Here is a 21,033-nt window from a genome sequence, read left to right on the forward strand (position 1 = left end):
GTGGAGATGTGCGTGGGTCTGGGAGATAGGGGGTGAGTGTGTGTGGCTGGCCGGGCTGTGCCCCCCGTTTCCAAGCACACATAGGTGCCCCAGCCCAGCCACTGTGGGCACAGAGAACAGCATTCCCGGTGGCGAAGGGCCAGGCACTTGGCTGAGTGGGTCCAGGGCACTGCCCCCCTCCTTTTTGAGCCACGTGAGCCCAGGCACCCTGCTGTGTTCCCTCCCTGTCAGCGTCAGAGCCGGACCCTCAGGAACTGGGTCTGATGTAGCAGCCACACGCCCGGCTGCAGAGTCTTGTTCTGGGGGCAGCCAGGGTGGCCTGGGATACCCACAGGACTGCTCAGAAGCCCATCTTAGAAACCCCCGAAAAGCCAGGGGTGTACCTATGACCTTGAGGCTACGTGTAGGAGCATGCACGTGTACCTCTGCTTGTTTACGGGCACTTGTTACGAACACGCCCTCCCCTGTCTGTGCTGGGCATCTGCTCCGTGCGGCTCCTCCCTGTGAGTGCGGGGGCTGCCTCGGGTCTCCATCCTTCCTGCCCCCGGGAGGGTGCTGCTGGGAGGGGCTGCCTCTGTGCCGGGCCCTCTGGGGAGGAGGAGCAGGGACTGGGCTGACAAGTGTCCTTCTGGCCCTGCAGGGAGACCGGCATGAAGGGAGCCATCCTCATCAATGGCATGCCGCGGGACCTGCGCTGCTTCCGGAAGGTGTCCTGCTACATCATGCAGGACGACATGCTGCTGCCGCACCTCACCGTGCAGGAAGCCATGATGGTGAGTGACCCCCCTCCCCTCCAGCGCCCAGTGTGGGGCGGGGGCTGGGCCAGGCCCCTCCCTCCAGTGGCATGCTGACAGCAGCCAAGCTGTTTGGAACAGCTTCATGAAAATAAACCTCTAGACCCTGGGTTGTCATAGACCCTGGATGGCACAGTCCAGGTCAGATTCCTGAGAAAGTTACTGACCCTGTTGATGTGGGTGATTCCTTCCGAGGCGACCACAGTCCTGCCCCCTCGGGCCGAGGGCCTGCCCTTCCCGTCAGCTGCCCTGCAGTCATCTGTGGCTTTGGACCCGAGTTCCAGTCAGCCTGGTGCCAAGTCAGGGCCCGAGGGCCTCATCCTCCGCTGACTCGCCTGCCTGCCAGGTGGGGGAGTGGAGCCAGCATTTGCTGCCAGGCCCCGCACACACGTGCATAGCCGACAGCCACCAGACACGCGGTCTTGCAAAAGCACAGAGCAAGGGCAGCCTCCAGGATCAGCTGCTAGCCCAGGGCGTCCTGCACTCTGGGGCCCAGGACAGCCGGCCGGGCCACCATGCTCTTTGAACAGACCCCAACCCAGCCAAGTGCCCTGTCCTGGGGCCGCTCTTTAAAGAGGCCCAGCCCACACCAATAGGGACCACACGGACCCAGCTCTGGGCAGCGGGAGCCACTACAGTGTCTCCCATGGAGAAGAGCTGGGAAGGTCGCTTGGCCACCCTTCGCTCATCATGGTGCGTTTTGTGGAGAGGCTGCTCAGCTTTCTGCTTTGCCCTCACCCACCGTAAGAGACAGAGCTCCAGGCCGCTCCGGGCCCATGACGCCGTGTCCTCCGCCTGTCTGCCTTGTGCCCTGGGTCAGTGGACGGGGTTCGCCTTGGTCCCCAGCCTGCAAAGGTCGCACCCTGCGCTTGTCATTGGGACTGAGCAGAGCTTCCTCCCCTCCGGCATCACAGGGTGGCGGCCGCCAGCCTTGCATCCCGAGGGCAATTCCGAGGGGGTCTCGGCGAAGGGAAGCAGGCTAAGGTGTCAGATATGTGATCTGCACCCTAACCTGCTTTGTGCACACACGGAAAGGAGGGCCCCACGGGCTTGCTCCTGGCATCGTCCCTGGTGCTCGGTGCTCCAGAGGTCAGGGGACACCTCTCCCCCGGGCTGGCCTCCCGAGAGGCACGGGCGGCCCTGACTGTTTATCTGGCCTCCAAGCCGACATTCTGATGAGGGCACAGGGAGCTTAGGAGGGGCCTGCAGACACGAAAGTAAGTTCAGAAGCCGTGAGCTCCCCGCGCCCCGTCAACTCCCAGCTTGCCCCTTTGTCTCCCGGGTGGCCGGGGAGAAGCCGCGCTTGGGTTTCTGGCCCGGCCGCTGCCTCCTCTCACACACAGGACTGGTGCCTCGTGTTGCCATCTCCCTCCTCCCCCAGCCTCCCACCGGGCGCTGCCACGAAACCCGTTTATTTTCAACGGGTTAAATTAAGTGAGATTTTAACGTGAGGTCTTGTCACACACGTCGGGACGGTACTGGCCACCAGCCATGGGCTGTGCGTGTTCATGAGCTGTTCTGACCCACACAACCACCGGGCCCACCCAGGAGTACCCCTCGGTGTCACCGGGCAAGCAGCCGGGGCCCGACTGAGCTGACCTCGGCCTGGCCCTGTCCGACTCCGGGACTGTGACCGCCCCCCCTGCACCTCAGCCTGTCACTGATCCCCATGGCAACGTCGCCAGCTCTGCGGCGGGCGGGTTCTGACCTCGCTGTGGTGGCCACGAGGAAACCGAGGCTCCTTGGTCCCCAAAGCCGCAGAGGTCGGCAGAGCAGAGGCAAGGCTGATGCCGGACGTGATGCTGGCGACCCAGGATGCTACCCAGCAGGGTCAGGGGCCCAGGGGTGCGCTGGCAAACAGGGCCTCAAACCAAACAGCCCAACCGGGGTCCTGATCTACGGCACTTGCCAATTCCTGTGGTGTCAATGCTCTCCAACGGGCTGTGATGAGCAATGGAGAGTTTTAAGCTACCAGTGGTTTAACAGGCGGCTTGGGAAGTTCCTCCGTGCACGCCGCTGGTCCTCAGGCCCTGGAGCCCGCGGTCTCCTCATCTCTCTGCTGCCCGCATATAACTTCTCTCAGGGGCAAAGCAGCGATTCGACAGAGAGAACAGGAAGCACCCCACACATGCACGGCTCTCGGGGACCCCACCTCCGCTGAGCCAAGGGAGGTGGGAGGCCAAGACCCCGAGGGTTTTCCTCCAGCCCCTGGGGCTCTTGGCCTGTGGTGTGTGTTGCGAGGTTTGCCCGCCAAGGGCCACTTGTCCCAACTCTGTCCTGACACGGTGCCCTCCTCCCTGCAGGTGTCCGCACATCTGAAGCTGCAGGAGAAAGACGAAGGCAGAAGGGAGATGGTGAGTGTGTGCGCTGGGGCCGCAGGTGCATGAGCGCCATTGGTCCAACACCTGGGCAGGGACCTCTTCCGCCCTGGTTTGGTTGGTTTGGCACCTCGCCTCCTATGGTGGTGGAGGGGGGATGGGGCCATCGCGGTGTGCGGTGCTCTAGCCTGGCAGCCAGGAGTGTCCCTCCACCGCAAGAGCCCCGGCCTTGACTCTCATGTCCTGGGACCGCCACACAAGCAGCCGGGATGCGGCAGGACACCAGCCTGAGAGCCTCAGGGTCCGCCCAAGTGCCGTCCCTTTCAGGGTTTAACATGCTTCATACGCAGTTGTTTTTTATAAAATACTAACCGTGAGGGTGCCTCATCATTCAGTTAAAAATAACCAGCCTTCACCCACACACACTGGCAAGAAGAAATTTGATGCTCACGTGTTGTTAACCAGCCTTTTAAAAATAAAATGAGCGTGTTTCCAGGCTGAGTAAGACCTTCTTCTAACCCCGTTCGTGGCCCTCCTCGTTTCCCGGAACTCCGGGGAGCAGGGAGGGCGCTAGGCCAGCGGCCCCGGGGGAGAGCCCCAGAATGCCCCATGTGGGGGACCAGTGAGTATTTACACACGCCGATGGGGAACTCAGCCCCCTCCTCTCTGCTCCCACCGTGGGTGCCGGCGGGGTTTTCAGTATTAGAGCAGAGTTTGGTGAAATTCCACTTATACAAACTAGTATCTCCTTCTGAGGCCCTCTCGGGGCCGCAGCCCAGCAGCGGGGAGGGTAGAGTGGGTGGGGGGGCAAGCCCCAGTGGGGCAGCATGGCTCTCCATCTGCTGACGGAGCGGGGGTGACAACAGGGCACCGCCACACGCGGAGGGAAGACCAACAACCATTCTGTTTGCGTCCGTCACGTCCCCTGTCCCGTGTAATCGTTACTGCCGCCTCCGTGGGAGCCACCTTGGAGTGAACAGAAAAGCCGGCCTCTGCAGGGTTCCGCCTCGCCCTCCCTGTCCTCCTCTCTCTGCCCCGCTGCGCCCTCCAGGACTCTGAGGGTTCAGCCTTGAATCGGGGGAGGGGAGGGGTAGCTGCACAGTGTGCGTGGGAAGGCCCATCTCTGTGAGCAGCAAAATTTGTCCTGCCGAAGACGCATCACGCGGAACTCTTCTATCCTGAGATCGAAGGGGATACGTGGATTCAACAGGCCTGGAGCAGAGATGGAGAAAACACGGGAGTCACGTGTGTTTGTGTCTCCGGTCAATGAAGGTTGTTGGTGTCGACGCAGCACCAGCAGGAGCCCCCCGTCTCGGGTGCGGGGGGAGGAAGGACACTTGATGCGGTGACACAGCACAGCAGAGGGGTGTCCCCTCAGCCCTGGCCTCCCGGGACCCACTGGGGAACCCTGGGCCCTGCGTCCGGCCGCTCTGGGCTTCCATCTCTAAAGAGGGAGTGGGAGGCCAGGCGCCCTCTGCCTCCGGGGCAGCGTGATCCTGATTTAGATGATGCCGTTAACGTGTCTGAGCTGCCCAGAACAGGCGTGACCCATTAGTAAGTAGGCCACGGAGGACTCCCCGACGCATGACCCGCGTGGACCCGCCCCCCATGTGGGACAGGTGCTCCGGGGAAGGCAGCCTTCGCCGCCAGGCCGGGAGGACCAGCATGTGCCACTCAGCCAACGTTCTGTATTGAGGAGCGCAGCCTCCTGCAGCAGCTGGTCTGCCCTGGCGGGACCTTCACGGGCAGCGTCCAGCCCCGTCCAGGCAGCTGGCCGGGGTCATCTGAGTCAGCCTCTGCTGCCCCGAAGGCAGGTGGCGCCTGGCCTTCCGTTCCCTCCTCACGGATGGGATCCCGGAGCCCCGAGGCCGGGGGAAGGCCTCCGGCACCCACGCTGCCGTCCCCAGCAGGAGGGGCGGGCGCGAGATAGCTTTCTCCGTAGTGAAAGGGGGTGCCCCTCGGGAGGGCCCGTCCAGTGCGTGTCCTCCGTGTCCTGGGACACAGACCGGAAGGCAGCCCCGTGCTGCTCTCTGCTGGACTGTGTGGCTGCATCGCCCCCAGGGAGTGAGAGCCTCACCTCTCACTTCAGGTTCGTGAGGTCGATGGAACAAGGCAGCAGCAAGCCACCCCTGCGGGGCCAACGTGCGGTCTCGGGTCCTGCCCGCGCTTCTCACCAGCCCATCCTCCTGCCCTCTGCCCTGCGGGGTCAGATCCCGTCTCCGACAGGAACCCATCAACAGGATCGCGTGATTATTTTAAGGATAAGAAGCCCATCACATGCCCTGACTCATTTCCCTCCAAGCCCCTGCCTGGAAACACAATAGACTGGAATGTTCTGGCCGGAGTGGAATGTGTTGTCCAACTTTCCTCGTTTCCCAGAAAAGCAGCCTTGGCCCCCGAGAGCCCCCGGGGAGGGGGCTTCCTCAGGAGCAAAGCTCCCAGGGCCACATAGTGCTCTCTGGCTAGTTCTGAAATCAGGCCGGCCTGCAGAGTGTCACCCCGGGAAGACGCCGGCAGCAAGGGGCGACCCCTCGGAGGAAACCGTGGACGGGCAAAGGGCACGTGCCGTGCCCCGTTGCGATGACCCTCACGCGAGCAGAGGCCGGCCAGCATGACTCTTCATCCAGTAACTGTGCTTCTGTCTGCACAGGAGGGGAAGTGTGCCGAGAGGAGTGTCCCCCCGCCCCACCTCGGTGGCCTTTTCTGAGTGACCTCGCTGACCTCTTTTCTGGGTTGGTGTCCCTCAAAGGCATGCCCTTCCAGAAGAGGCAGTGTGGAGCAGGGTTTGGGATCAACAAGAGAGGATGAGCAGGATTCGAACCCAGATCTGTCTGACCAGCTGCCTCCTAGCCCATGGAGCAGCAATGCAGTGTCCTGGGTCTCTCTGACACCTAAACTGAGTTTTGTACGGACTGTGCTTAAGTAAGCCAAGCGCCGGAACGGAAATGTTCCTCCTTGTGGGTTCTTTCTCCTTTTGGATGACTTCATCTCCCCAGAGAAGCTGCTGGACTGGCTTCACCCAGACGGACCCAGGAGCCACCAGGGTGTGGGACGATGGCCGGGAGAATTCTGGGGGGGTGGCCCTGGGAGGTGAGGCTGTGCGGAGGCAGGGAGGCCGGCAGCCGCCCCCCGAGAAGACGCCGCACCCGAGCACTGCGGCTGACCCCCCGCCAGCCCTGAAGACTGCTGACCCTTCTGGTCCTGAGCCAGCGCTGGACCAGCGGTCCCATCCCCCGGGGAGGGCTCCACGTGCAGTGGACGTCTGTGTCCCAAGGGCCAGCCTGCGTCCTGGAGGGCCTCGGGGCCACAGAGGGAGGGACCAGCTGCCTCAAGCAGGGCCCTCGTGGAGCCGCCCCTTCAGGGACCTTGTTCTCCTGTTGGCCAGTGCGCATGGGGGCTCCCCTGTGCCTTCCGAGAGGCCTGGCCTGCGTGCGTGCGTCTGCGGGAGCGGCCTCCTGGTAACAGCTGCCGTCGATGAAACACTCACGTGGCCACGCCCTTTCATGCATTATCTCACGTCACCGTCCTGGTGGCCCTTCCTCTGTGCTGGTCAGAAACCCCGTCACCTGTCCATCTGTGTGTCCACCAGTCTGCCCATTCTACAGACCTGGGCCCTGGGCGAGGCTTGCAAGTGAAGGTCACAACAGCAGGGCAAGGACTCCGCCCAAGTGGGGGGCCTAGTGTCCCCACGGCTTCTCAGCCTGTGGGACCCGAATCGGGACCTTGGACTTAGAAACGGGCAGCCTGGCGGGTGGGACTGGGGTCATTGGCGTCGGTCTGTATGTGTGTCTGGGAGTGAAGTGGGGGGAGGCAGCAGGTTTCCATGGGGACGCCAGAGGTGGTGACATGCGGTGGGAGGTCCCTGAGGGCCACGGTGACTCTGCCGCCCCCACCCCAGGTCAAGGAGATCCTGACGGCTCTGGGCCTGCTGTCTTGTGCCAACACGCGGACCGGAAGCCTCTCGGGCGGGCAGCGCAAGCGCCTGGCCATCGCGCTGGAGCTGGTGAACAACCCTCCCGTCATGTTCTTCGACGAGCCAACCAGGTAGTATTCAGGGCCAGTGGGGGGAGGAGCCCCTGACCTCTCTGCCTGCAGATTTTCAGGGGGCCCTACTGTAGCTTCAGATGAGGAAGGCATGAGCCCTAGATGTCCCATCTTTTCCTCCCTACAGAGGGACCCAAATTCGGGGTCACAGAGCAGGGACTGGACTTGCCCGCTCTCCCTCTCTGAGATGAGGAGACGCCATGGCTCGGGCTGGCACACGGACCACCCAGTGCCCCGGGAATGTGGGTGTGGTTTGGGGGTCCCACAAGCGTCTCATGGTGCCCTTGTCTTGCAGTGGCCTGGACAGCGCCTCCTGCTTCCAGGTGGTGTCCCTGATGAAAGGGCTGGCTCAAGGAGGACGGTCCATCATCTGCACCATCCACCAGCCCAGCGCCAAGCTCTTCGAGCTGTTCGACCAGGTACTCAGGCCCTGCCGTGGCCGGCCCTGGTGGACCCGGATTCCGGGCACTCGGGGCGTTCCCCTTAGTCATAGCGTTGTCGTCATGGTTGAGTGGCCTCCAGTGTTTTGTTTCGTACGGTGCTAGAGCCACAGCAGCTGGGGAAGGGGCTGGGAAGAGGGGGCCAGTGTCCTCCCTCTGGGGCTGGCATGTGGCTGCAGGGCCTTGGGTGGGTCGCTGATACTGTTGTGGCTTCGTTAGCTTCCCTGTTACAATGGGGAGTTCCTGTTTCATGGAATCGAGTGACAGGTTACTTTATTTGTATAATATCATAAGTCCCAAGGGTCAAAGCATGTATGGTTCCAAAATCTTTCCTGAGTAGGTGGTTAGTTAGTGTAAATAAAATCAATATAACAAAATAATTCAGGGCCTCATGATATTGTCAGTTTTCCCTGACTTATCATGGATTTCCCTGTGAACTTTTCCCTGAGCCTTGGGGAGGGAGGGAGGAAGCGAGGAAGATCAGAGTGAATGGATGGATAGCGGAGTAAAAGGGTGGGTGGATCCATAGGTGGGTAGGTGGGTGGGAAGATGGATAGATGGATGGTGGATAGGTGGGTGGATGGATGGGTGGAGGCGTGGAAGCATGGTTGAGTAGGTGGTGGATGGATGGGTGGGTGGACAGATGGGTGGGTGGATGGGTGGAGGAGTGGACAGATAGGTGGGTGGGTGGAGGAGTGGAAGTGTGGTTGGGTAGGTGGTGGGTGGGTGGAAGTGTGGTTGAGTAGGTGGTGGATGGATGGGTGGGTAGGTGGATGGGTGGGTGGATGGATGGGTGGGTGGGTGGGTGGATGGATGGGTGGGTGGATGGATGGGTGGGTGGGTGGGTGGATGGATGGGTGGGTGGAGGAGTGGATGGGTGGTGGATAGGTGGAGGAGTGGAAGCGTGGTTGAGTAGGTGGTGGGTGGAGGAGTAGATGGATGGGTGGGTGGGTGGAGGAGTGGAAGTGTGGTTGAGTAGGTGGTGGGTGGGTGGAGGAGTGGAAGTGTGGTTGAGTAGGTGGATGGATGGGTGGGTGGTGGATGGATGGGTGGGTGGGTGGGTGGAGGAGTAGATGGATGGGTGGATGGATGGGTGGAGGAGTGGAAGTGTGGCTGAGTAGGTGGTGGGTGGGTGGGTGGATGGGTGGGTGGATGGATGGGTGGGTGGGTGGGTGGGCTGAAAGCACCAGCCCCGCTCTGTGGAGGCAGGCACGGCTGACCTTCACCTCTCCCTGCTTCTTCCAGCTGTATGTCCTCAGTCAAGGACAATGCGTGTACCGGGGGAAAGTCTCCAATCTTGTACCATACCTGAGGGATTTGGGTCTGAACTGCCCCACCTACCACAACCCAGCCGACTTTAGTAAGTAGAGCCCTGACCGGGAGGGAAGAGGAAGGGGTTTGTTCGCCGCTGTCGCTGGGTTTCCTCTTCCTCCCGAGGCCCCCGGTTGGGAGTTACTATTTCTCAGCGGCTCAAGTGCCATCCTGTGAGAGAGAAAGAGGTTGGTTTTGCTCCAGATAAAATATCTGGGGACGATAACAAGTTTCAATGCCCCTGGGGTGCCAAGCACAGCTCAGGGCCCCGAGTGCCCCCTTTTCCGTGGTCCCACTGAACTGCCACTGGTCTCGTCCCTCACACCCGGCTCTATGTGCAAAATGCGGCTGACTTCCAGCTTCCGCCCCGAGGCTTGGGCGCCCGCCACAGGCGCTCGGTGGACGCTGGACGGGCGCCTGTGCTAACGGAGAACACGCTCGTTATTTTCATCTCCCGGCTCCTGACATGCGAATTTGCCTGGCTGGGCGGGTTTAGAGCTGAAAGAACGTCAGTGGCTTAAATGATTTTATTCTATCATCATCCTCACGCGGCTCACGTACAGCCAGTTAAAAATATTCTGCCCTGCCTGATTCGTGGCTCTGTCGTTGCAAAAGTGAACGAGGCTCAGGCGTTGCGTTAGTGTCTCGGGTGCTGTCCCGGGGCCCGGCTGACCCCGCGCGCCTGTGTCCCCCGCAGTCATGGAGGTGGCGTCCGGCGAGTACGGCGATCAGAACGGGCGCCTGGTGAGAGCCGTCCGCGAGGGCGTGTGCGACTCGGACTACCGGAAAGAGCCTGTGGGGGATGCCGAGGTGAACCCTTTCCTTTGGCACCGGCCCTCTGAAGAGGTAAAGCAGGCAAAACGATTGAAGGGGCCGAGAAAGGTAATCCCACCCCCGGCCCGGGAGAGCGCTCGCCGCGCTGCGCCCCCCCGCGGCGCGTGGCGCTGTTTCTGCGCCGAGAGGGGGGGTGCGTCCTGGGGTGGGGGAGGTCTCACCGCCTCTCCCTTCTCCGTGTGTCCTCAGGACTCCACGTCCACGGAGGGCTGTCACAGCTTCTCCGCCAGCTGCCTCACGCAGTTCTGCATCCTCTTCAAAAGGACGTTCCTGAGCATCATGAGGGACTCGGTAAGCGCGTCTGCAGCCGCCCATCACATTCAGGGGAACCTGTCCCCAGAGGGACCTCTCAGACCGCTGTCCCTCCGTTTGCATCGGTCAGCGTTCACTCTGTGACGCTGCTGTGACAAACGCCCCCAAATGCCAGCGGCTGCGACAGTAAATATTTGTGGCTGAGCGTTGCGACCCTGCCCTCGTCCTGGGGCTCCGACGGGAGGCCCAGCTCCTTTCCTTCTAGGATGTGGGGCAGGGAACGTGCAGGGGAGAAACCAAATGTAACACTTCCGGTGGCAGCCTGTCGCCCGCGCTCACCTTCCTCTGACCGAAGCAGGTCATCGGGCCGAGGGTGACGAGAGGGAGCACCTTCCTCCCTCAGGGGAGCACAGCCAGGCGCGGGGCTCCAGGGCTGTAGGGAGAGAGGCTGGTCAGGGAGGAGGGGGTGGCAGTGGAGAGCCACGGTGATGGCCGCCTTTAACGTGGACAGTCTGACCACCCGCCCACGGCGGGCTGAGTGCCCAGCGGGCCTCTGGGACCTCGTGTGGAAAATGGAGCTCTGCAAGGGTGGGCCCCGAGGTACCCACCCGCCGTCCCTTTTTCCACCCTCGTCGCCACATGTCCTCTCCTTTAGAACGGTTCTGCTTTAACCATGATAAACTGCTCCCTGTGCACGTATGTGAGAGCTGGCTGAGGGTGGGGGGCTTGCTTTGCTCTGTGTGTGTGTGTGTGTGTGTGTGTGTGTGTGAGAGAGCTGGCTTAGGGTGGGGGGCTTGCTTTGCTGTGTGTGTGTGTGTGAGAGAGAGAGCTGGCTTAGGGTGGGGGGCTTGCTTTGCTGTGTGTGTGTGAGAGAGAGAGCTGGCTGAGGGTGGGGGGCTTGCTTTGCTGTGTGTGTGTGTGTGTGTGTGTGTGTGTGAGCTGTGTGAGCTGGTTTAGGGTGGATGCTTGCCCTGCTGGAGGAGAAGGGGCAGGATGGAGCACGAGGTCTGTGACAGTCGATGCACCCAAGGCCTTGGCCCCGTTGTCCCGTCACTGCCCGGCCCCCCGACTTCCAGGCGCACGAGTAACATCCATATCCGCCCCCCAGGTCTTGACACACCTGCGGATCACCTCACACATCGGCATCGGCCTCCTCATCGGCCTGCTCTACCTGGGCATCGGAAATGAAGCCAAGAAGGTCCTGAGTAACTCCGGCTTCCTCTTCTTCTCCATGCTCTTCCTCATGTTCGCGGCCCTCATGCCCACCGTGCTCACGTGTGAGTGTCCGCCTGGCCCCCCGCCCCCCTCCCCTGTCATCCATCATTCCAGCCCAGGAATCGGGGGCCGAGGTCATGGCTCAGCCGAGAGATGAGTTTTCTGAACACGCCGTGTCTTGTTTTTTAAAATACCATGTTCTTTGTAGACAGATGTACAGTGGCGTTTTTTTGTTAGACTAGAAAATACACACCATAATTTAAGCCAAAGGAATGAGTCACTAATGGAAAACTTGTATGCATGGCGGAAGGCTAATGTGCAAGAGAGATTTCTACAGGGTGTTCTAACCTCATTCGGTTACTAAGACGGGCCTGGGTCAGCCAGGCTGGTGAGTGGGGAAGGCTGTACAGATGGATTTCCGTGTAAGCCTAGATGGTTTGCAGGGTAAGCTGCCCTCGGTCCCTGTGGGCTGACGGTGTAGAAACCCTCTGTTTCGGCCAAACTGCAGCATAAGCACTTCCTCCTCCCCATGGGGCCTCCTCCCCACAGGGCCTCCTCCCCAGATCGCCCGCAGTTTCCAAGACCAGCTTGCGAGCTCTTGGCCACAGGAAGGAACCACATTGTCAGTTACTCAGTGAGAACCAGTTGAGTAGGAAATGCTTACACGAATCACTAATATTCAACATTCGTATAGATGTCCCCCCTGGGTGACTCCCAGGTTATAAAAGTGGTCGGCAGTTTCCCCAGGCTAGTGACTCCGTCCTTACCTGTCCCACCCAGACCCCGAGGGCCGCAGGGTTGAAGGCCCGGCCAGCTCACCTGTGTCAGTTTTTGGCACAACGGGTACATCTGCCTGACCCTTTGTCCATTCCCCTGCCTCCTAGTTCCCCTGGAGATGGGAGTGTTTCTCCGGGAACACCTGAACTACTGGTACAGCCTGAAGGCCTACTACCTGGCCAAGACCATGGCCGACGTCCCCTTCCAGGTACGCACGCGCGAAGGGCATGTGCTGGGAGAGGGGCACAGGTTCTTCACCGTGCCCCCGTCAACCGGGGTGGGAGGCCCCGCTTCCGCCAGAGGGTGACGGCCCCTGTGTCCCCAGATCATGTTCCCGGTGGCCTACTGCAGCATCGTGTACTGGATGACATCGCAGCCGTCCGACGCCGTGCGGTTCGTCCTGTTCGCCGCCCTGGGCACCATGACCTCGCTGGTGGCGCAGTCCCTGGGCCTCCTCATCGGAGCCGCCTCCACGTCCCTGCAGGTGACTACCCACCAAGGAGACGCCTCCCCGCCGCCCTGGCGGGGCTCAGCACCACCCCCTCCTCCTTGCTCTGCCCTCCTCACTCTCCCGAGATTGGCGTCCCTGGGTCAGTCTCAGGGTCAGGACTCCCGGTGTCCCGGCTGGTCAGGACTGGCAAAGCGACAGCTGCGGGTGCCCTTATGTGGCGCCTCGTGGGTGCCAGGAGCTGGTCTCAGAGCTCCCCACCCAGGAGCTCATGCAGTCCCGAGCACACCCTGAATTAGGTGCTGTGCTGCCCCCTGCTGACAGGTGGGGACAGCGAGGCCCAGAGGGGCGTGTGACTAGGTCAGGGTCCCGCAGCTAGCTCAGAGGCCAAGTTCTCAGTGCCTAGGCTTCGTTGCTTTGGGGGATCCAGTTGCACATCCCTTCAAGCCCCCCTGGACCCCCACATTCCCACCCCATCTGAGTCCCTCCACATGCCCCTTTCTAGACTCCTGTGTCACCCACCCACCCACAGCCTGCCAAACCCTGGTGCGTGTGCTGTATCTGCGCCTCTGTGGCCTCGGGGAGCTCGGGCCAGGCCTGTCCCTAGAAGCAGAGCCAGAACTCGGGCGGATCGCGAGCACCCGAGAGCAGGCTGCTGGCTCCCCAAGCCAGACGCTTCTCCGGGCCGTCTCGGTCCACGGACAACCCGTCCTGGAAACTGGTCCTTCCCCAGTGGCCCAGGGGACTGTCCAGGGGACCATCCAGGAGCAGGGCGTCCTCGAGCTGCCTGCGGAGGGAGCCGGGCAGGCGGGACCGTGAGCTCTCTCTCCTTGTGTCCCCCAGGTGGCCACCTTCGTGGGCCCCGTGACGGCCATCCCCGTCCTCCTCTTCTCCGGGTTTTTCGTCAGCTTCGACACCATCCCCACCTACCTGCAATGGATGTCCTACATCTCCTACGTCAGGTAGCCTGGCGGGTGGCGGGGGTGCCCCCTGCAGCTGGGGAGCTCTGCGGTGCCAGCGGGAAGGGGGTCCTGTGCGTGTGCAGACGCTCGCCAAAGCCGCGTCCTGGCCTGGCCGTCCGCTACACGCTGGTGGCACGATGCCGAGGTCACGGATCCAAGAGCTACACCTTTTACTTTTGTCCCGGTTTCCTGTGCTTCCCCCTCGGCCGCACACACAACCAGAGGAGTAGGGTCAAGGCTTCTCCCTCGTCCCCCGAGAAGGCCGGGTCGGCCCGCGTTTCTGCTCCTGGGTGCCTTGGGGAGTGTTTCCACCTTTACGGCGTGTCATTCCTCTCCGGAATAAGTGGTGCTCGTGCACGTTTCTGAGCATCATGAACCCGCATGAGCGAGCCCGCGGGAGACGAGTCCTGAGCTAAGTGTCCCAACGCCCCCGGACACGAGCATCCTGACCGTGGCCGCCGGGCCACGTGCTCCACGCTCAGGGGCCGCCGGGCGGGCGGGTCCTCGGCGGCCACGCTCGTCCCCAGGGCGTTTCTGGCCAGCCGCGGCGGTTCCACAGGACACACACGGCTCCCGGGTTGGGGCAGGCTTTTCTTTTCTGTGCCAGCTCGGGCCCCGGCAGATTGTTCTGGAAAACAAACGGGGAACAAAGCGCCTGTACAGAGTTTCAGGAAACCTGACACCTTGTCTTTCTCCTCAAAACGAGCGTTTTTGTTCTGAGGGTGCAGAGCTGGCAGGAGCGAGAGACGGGCGGCCGTGTTTTGTTAGAGCGTGCGCGGTGCTCGGGGGGTGTCAGACTGTCCTAGCTAACCGCTGAGAAGCGTGCGCCCTCAGAGGTAATGCACGGGGTGTTCAGGCCCTTCACCCACGGAGCGTGTACCTACAGTCCATCGGTCCGTTCCGTTTGCAGGGGACAGAACTGGAAGATACAGTGACACTGTCGCCGGGGCTTCTCCAGGGAGGGGCTGGGGGCAGAGGAGGTGTCTCAGTGAGGACGGATCTGGGAACCACAGAGACGGGGTCAGGGTGCTGCTGCCCGCAGCAAACAAACGGGGGCAGAGTCGGGGGTGGGGGGAGGCAGAGTCGGGTCTCAGGGCGGCGCCCGCCTCACGCCGGCCTCCCTCCTCTTAAGGTACGGCTTTGAAGGGGTCATCCTGTCCATCTACGGCCTGGACCGCGAGGACCTGCACTGCGACATCGACGAGACCTGCCACTTCCAGAAGTCGGAGGCCATCCTGCGGGAGCTGGACGTGGAGAACGCCAAGCTCTACCTGGACTTCATCGTGCTGGGCATCTTCTTCATCTCGCTGCGCCTCATCGCCTACTTCGTCCTGAGGTACAAGATCCGGGCCGAGAGGTAGAGCGCCGGGACGCCGCCGGAAGAGAGGAAACATGGACACAGCCGCCCGGGGCAACCTATAGGACCGCGGCGGCGGCCGGCCTGTGCCCGAGGACGCAGGGACGACTGTGACCCAACCCCCGGCCACCGCGTCTGGTCCGTGGGTGCCAAGCGTCCGACGGCTCCGCCCGGTGGGGCCGGGCCTTGTCTCCATCACCCTTTCCAGCTTAAACTAGGAAGACGATGTAGAAAGGATAATCTCCACACGCAGAATCTCAGACTTCCAGAGCTGGGGCAGAGCTGACGCCTGCAACCCGGCCGGTGGCAGGAGGCCCCCTCGGCGACGTTCTTCCTCACGACCAGGTCGCCCTGGCCCCAGCCAGGGGGGAGGCAGGCGGCCCCTCCGCTGGGCACCGCGCAGTCGCGTCCTGGGGGGAGAACGGCAGAGAGAAAAGTGGCCCCGTTTTATGACTTGTTTTTTTTTTTCGTAGTTTCCGTCTTTCTACAGTTTGTCTCTTTTTGCAACGAGGAGTCGTTTTTCCAAGCCAAAAGTCGATGAATTGCGTTCCTATTTAAGAAACTGTATCTTTCTAGTACTTGTTGAAGAGCGTTGTTCAGGGTGAGCTGGCCTCATGGGTGAACTTGGGGAGAGTGCCCACGCGGGTTCCAGGTTGAGAGGAGACTTTGGAGCGGTGCGACGCACGGCGCCGTGCGGAAATTTTGAAAAGTCAAACGAAAAGTTAGGCGAAATTGGCCAAGTCTTTTCAAGTATTTTATTTTCCCTTTGCTTCTTATTTTAAGCAAAATATATTGTTTCTTCTTAACTTTCTGAGCACCTTAATTTTGCTAAAAAAAAAAAAAATTCTAGAAGGTCCGCCCTGTTGCGTTTTTACAGCCATTTCCTTTGTCCTTGTTGATCACATCAACTACCTCCACTGAACCTGGGAACGCCGGCTGGGGGGGCGTGTTCAGGTGTGGGCGTTGAGGGGGCCCAGGTGCAGCCATGAAAGGTGAGCTGACCGCACGAGATGGGACCTGCCGAGACCTCATTAGGACCCAAGGCCCGAGCAGGAGCCCGGGGGGCTCTCGGTGCGGGCCGAGGTGTCTGCAGCTCGCCAGACAGGCCGTGGGCAAGTGCCCCTCCAGAGGCCGGTTGTTGCGGTGTCTCAGCCAAACCACCTTCTCAGTGTCGGCCTTGTGCAGGCCTCGCAGGCCGAGACCCCTTCTTCCCGGGGGCGTGACCTCGGGAGCCACTCTCTCTAGGGCAGGAGCAGCAGCGTGAGCAGGGTGAGCAGCCTCTGACTGCCTCCCGGGGCCCCGCACGCCTGCCCGCTGTCAGAGGCGGTGTGCCCACAGGCAGGAGGGGGCTCCGGCCCCAGAGGACCACCTGAGGGCAAGTGGGACTGCTCTCCCTGCTTGAGCACATCGCTGCCCCGGGACCGGGGCCCCCTAATGCAAGGCTGTGTGTCTGTGGGCGAATTCACACCCTCTCTGGCCCTTGGCTTCCTCTTCAGTGAACGGAGGCACCAGCTGGTCTCAAGGCCATTTCTGCTCTAAGGGATTCCTCGGTTCCGTTCCCAACACTCTTCGTTCCTACTTCGGAGAACAAAAGGAGTTCCATTTTCACTCGCCCACAGATTCAATCTGCCAGTTCTTAGAGGTCGACTTTTCAGCCTCAGGCCCTTTTTAGCAGACACCATCGAGGTGTATTACAATGTAAGTTTAGGTTTGCTTGTCCCACACGAATGCGGCATTGCCTCCCAGGCTGTGTTATATGTGACCAGGGTCAGACTTAGCCTTTGTGAAACGTCGTCTGTCAATTCCAAGGTGGGCTTGATTGTAGGACGTCACACATAGACCCACGTAGGAACAGCCTAGCACATGCAGAGCTGGGGAGAGGAGAGAATCACCCAGCATGCTTCAGCATCGCATCAGGTGAGGTCAGTGTTTAGGGACCCACCCCCCGCCCCACCGATGCCAGGCGAGCCCTTCTGGTGGCGGCTCCGTGTCCCGACTCAGAACGTGCAGGCCAGGCACTGCCCCAGTGGGGTCGGCCGTCCCCATGGCAGGGCGGCTGCATCCCATTCCCCGAGCCCTCGGCGTTGCGTCTCAGCAACTTCGGAAGGAAACCGAGAGACTCCTTTAGCTGTAAAATCTCCACTCCTGAGCCCGCGGAAGGGGTTTTTTCCATAAGGGGCTCATGCTCCCTGAATCTCGGCTTCTCACTGTTGGCGGAGGACAGTCATCCCTTTGCAGATGAGGCACCAACGGAGGCCGCCCCCACCCAGGGGCGGATCTTTGGGACGGGACGGCTGTCGGTCCGCTAGAAGGGAAACCCGCGGGCAGAGTAACCCAGGGCTACCTTTAAAGGATGCTAAGTGGGGTGTAGCAAGTGCACTAAGCCAGCACCCCGGGACAGTTTGCCTGGGGAGACCGACAGCCCTGTTGACTGAGGAAGTGTCACCGCTGGGATGCTGCCTTCACCCCAATGTAACTGTCAGCGGGTACCCCCTGCTTCTACAATCTCATTGGAAACCCCTACCAGCTTTTACTGCAATGCAGCCGTTCTGTTTGGATCTCCAGGTACTTGCCCTCTGCTTTTGTTCCAGGCTAGTTTGAGAACACACCTGATTCCACTGGCTGCAGATAGCCTCCAAGCCACCCGCTGATGGATTTTTCTAAATGGCTGCAGTTAGGAGGCAGGTGGGGATGGGCCGGCCAGCTTCCCAGACCCGAGGCTTCTCCATGGTTTCTGAGTGCGGGGGTGCAAACACTCCTTGCACCGCTGACCGGGTCTCGATTTAGAGAAGGAGGAGCCCCCCAGGTACACGATGAGCTGCTCCCCCGGAGGTGGGCAGAGCAGAGGTGGGAGCTTGGGGAATTTTGCTGTCAAATGAGACTCGTCAGGAGAGAAAGGGGCCCTTGGGATTCTAGCCACTGTCCTGGCCCCAGGACGGCGTCAGGGGGGCCCCTCGCCTCTGTCCCCATGGAGAGCACACCTGCCCCCTCTGTTACGCTCACTGAACATCGGCTAGAGCATGAAATTCTTCCAAAGTTGCTGCGGGTGGAGCAGGGAGCTCGCCCCAGAAGATGCTGGAGTCAGAGTATGTCGCCTTGGGGGAGGGGCCTTCAGGACCAGGAAGTGACGTGGACTGACCGGCTTTTAGGCAGAAACCCCTCCCCAGGAAGGCCGGCTTCCCACCCCGAGTAAGGCAGGGCCGGGCAGGCAGGGACTGGCGACATCCACAAGGTCAAAGCCACTTCGGTCGTGTCCCTGAGAAAAACTTGAGCCCCAATGGATTCAGCATCTTTCTTGGCCACGTGTTCCGGGCACCACGCTGATGCCTTATGAGTTCCTCTTGTTTGTCTACTCGGCCAACGCGGACTGTCCGTCCCCGAGCTCGGTGCTTGCCCAGGTGCTGGGCTCTGGGAGGGAGCTCAGACGATGTGGGCCAGCCCTCCCGCCCCCCAGGGCAGAGAGGTGGGCAGGGATCCATGACCATGTCACTCTGCTCATTCAGGAGACGCAGGACACCGGGGCTGGCAGAGGGGCAGCAGGGTCCCCGGTCCCAGGGCCAGGAAAGAGCGGATTTGGAATTCGATCCCCAGTCTGACCCCAAAGTCTCTCTCTTCTTCTTTTTTTTTTTTTTTTGCTTTGCCACATTGCCCCCTATGCACAGTATACAAGCGTAGGTGACAGCACTTTGTATAAAATGCAATGCTAGCTTAGTGGCCATTCACCCCGGAATTCTAGCTCCCACCGGGTAGCCGAGATGGGAGGGGGGCCATGCCTCTCCCCTTCAGGTGCCTTGCCAAGGGGTGCCACCTGTGGATGAGCGTGGGCAGAGAGCTGGAGTGTGTGTGTGTGTGTACACACATGTGCACACGTGCAGGCTTGTGCTAGGTTGTGTGTGATAGCATATCCCTTTGTCTGCGAGTCCTCGGCCATCCTGCACTCTGAAGAAAAGGGAGGGAAAACCCCCCCACTTCATGCCTGCCGCGCAGACAGTTAAGCGCACAGTCAGGCCCACCGAGGTGCCCTGCACGCCCGCTGAGCTGCAACGCGACAAAAACTAAAGTGAAACCGCTCCAAGTGGGGGAGGGATTGCAGAATGTATGACTATACAGTTAGATACTTTTGAGAAATGACGACTGCTAATAAAGTATTTTATATACAGCTTTTTTCTTGTGTTCACTGTTAAATACTTCTGAATCAAAACGACGTGCTCCAATGCGGCTGGTGAGGGTGCACTCTGAGGTTCTGTTTTGAATGTATTTGCCATGCGCTTAGGAGGCGTTTGGGTTTATTGCCTGGGATTCTGGTCCAGCACTGAATGTAAACAATCTCCTTCATCCCTTGGGAGTGCTTGTGTTTTGTGCTGAACTGTCTCAGAGTTTCGTGGTCCGCCTCTGTCCTCCCGGACTCCTCACCCACCTTCTCCTGCCCTGTTCTTGTCGGCCATGACCTCAAGAAGTGCCAAGGCCCCCAGTGCGGGCGGCCCGCACCCTCCGGCCCCTTCACCTTTGCAATGGTCGCCGGGAAGTGTCCCACCCGGGCGTCATCCTCAGTCACGGCTCCCAGCGTCTAGGACAGGCCGTGGCCTCGGTGCGGGGGGGGGGGGGGGGGGGCTGCTCCGGGGAGAGCACCCCCTTGAGGTTTGGCCCCCCCAGTCAGGCTGAGCGGGACCCAGCAGGAGTCTGGGGTCACCCGCTGCATGAGCTCCCAGGTCCCTCAGCTTCGGGGGCAGCGGTGCTTGGGGCCCGGCTGTCACACGGGGCTTCCCTCCGACCCAGGACACAGAGCCAAGAGCAGGGCCGTGCGCAGTCACAGAACCCATGGCCTCTGCCATCCTCCTGAGTGACAGGGAGCCAGGCATGGCGTGCACGGTCAGAGAGCGCCCCAGATGCGGGGCGAGCTCGTGATGGCGCTGCCTGCCGACGGAGCCCGCTCTGCAGAGCACGGGCCCTCCCTCCAGTTTATGTGAACGTCAAGGTCACACTGGGTCCTTGCACTTGGGTCCTCTTGAGTCAGGGAGATGCCGCTGAGACAATCATCGGGGCTGCCCTGGGACCAGAAGCAGGGAAGGAGCGGGGCGCCCCCCACCCCTAGTGGGCATTCATTTTCACACTCGCAAGCTCACTCCAGCCTGTGTTAAACCCACATCTCCTGGGCGGGAAGGCGGTGAGCGTGAGGAGGGAGCTCTCATGCGCACCCTTCTTCAGGCTGTGCGGCTAGACTGTCTCAGACCAGGGCATCCCCCTCCGACTCCTGTTCCTGTGTTTGAGGAAAGGGAAGGGTTTGACCTTTGCTCCGCTTCTGATGTTCTCTCTGAGCATGCCCACTTGGAATCTTCCTCCAACAGGCGTGTCGGGGCCCCTCCGGGAAGCCTGCCCTGCACCTGTGCAGACCTGGGGCATACACATGACTCCCATGGGTGCATGCCAGGCTTAGGGCCCCCGATGCTGCTCCACCCTCAGCTAGCCCCCTGGGGCCAACAGCAGAAAACAATCCACACGCACCAGCCACCACATTCTGGCCAGGGGTGGGGGGATTGTCGTGGGTGGGAACCCCGCCCTGGGGCGTCTCCACCATGTAGTGACCATTGCAAAGCTGAAGAGAAGGGAGTGGACACACAAGAGTGACCTGGCCGTGTCCCCGCCCCGGGCGGAGCCTGCAGCTGGGCCTGGGCCATCTGTGTGGTCCTTCCATGGCCGGGGCACCGGCCCCCACGGCCACCGCCTTGCAGCCCAAGTCAAGGACACGGCCACAAGCATGTGTGGATGCCTCACGGGCCTTCGTGGTTTTAACCAGATCTTGGGAGTGGTGTGTGCCCCAGCCACATAAATAAAAAATGGGGAAATTTAAAATGACTACATTCAGCGGGAGTTTCCTCTCGGAGGAGCGCCCTGTCCTGTTTGCTGCGTCTGCACGGAGGAAACGGGGCGGAGGCTCCGGCCGGTCACCTGTGGGCGCCTTCGGCCCCTTTGCACCTGCATTTAAGCGTGGCCCTGATACTGCATACAGTTTAATGGCATCTCCTTATGTTCACTGATGTAGGAGACCTGATTTGGGGGCCCTTGTAAGCCACCTGCTGTCCCATTCGTGATGGGGGTGATTGGTCAGGGCAGCAGGGGCCCAATGAGCTGCGACAAGATGCTGAAGCCCGGCGGGCCAGCGTAGGAGTGGTGAGGTGTGACCCTCCCCACCCCCCACCCCACTGGCCTTCTTGGCACCATTCTCAGATCCCCTGGACGGGTGTCCCTTGAAGGAGACCTCAGGGAGCCCCTGCTGCCAGGAC

The 21,033-nt window shown here is 61.1% G+C and overlaps 1 protein-coding gene across 2 annotated transcripts in view; it reads left to right on the plus strand.

Annotated features, from left to right (window-relative positions):
- The window catches only part of ABCG1 (ATP binding cassette subfamily G member 1), a 49,728-nt gene extending 30,815 nt beyond the window's left edge, over positions 1-18,913 (plus strand). Inside the window, exons 4-15 of one of the 2 annotated variants that reach the window (XM_028504512.2) lie at positions 641-773; positions 3,098-3,148; positions 7,011-7,156; positions 7,452-7,575; positions 8,842-8,956; positions 9,605-9,789; positions 9,931-10,032; positions 11,102-11,270; positions 12,093-12,193; positions 12,311-12,469; positions 13,277-13,395; positions 14,528-18,913. In XM_028504512.2, the coding sequence (XP_028360313.1) occupies positions 641-773; positions 3,098-3,148; positions 7,011-7,156; positions 7,452-7,575; positions 8,842-8,956; positions 9,605-9,789; positions 9,931-10,032; positions 11,102-11,270; positions 12,093-12,193; positions 12,311-12,469; positions 13,277-13,395; positions 14,528-14,756 (1,633 nt within the window). In that variant the 3' untranslated portion in view covers positions 14,757-18,913. The remainder of the gene's footprint in view (positions 1-640; positions 774-3,097; positions 3,149-7,010; positions 7,157-7,451; positions 7,576-8,841; positions 8,957-9,604; positions 9,790-9,930; positions 10,033-11,101; positions 11,271-12,092; positions 12,194-12,310; positions 12,470-13,276; positions 13,396-14,527) is intronic. The other variant, XM_028504513.2, reaches the window with a different exon arrangement.
- Positions 18,914-21,033: the final 2,120 nt, after the last annotated feature.

Source organism: Phyllostomus discolor, chromosome 2 (genome assembly GCF_004126475.2).
Source record: "Phyllostomus discolor isolate MPI-MPIP mPhyDis1 chromosome 2, mPhyDis1.pri.v3, whole genome shotgun sequence".
NCBI classification, from domain to species: domain Eukaryota; kingdom Metazoa; phylum Chordata; class Mammalia; order Chiroptera; family Phyllostomidae; genus Phyllostomus; species Phyllostomus discolor.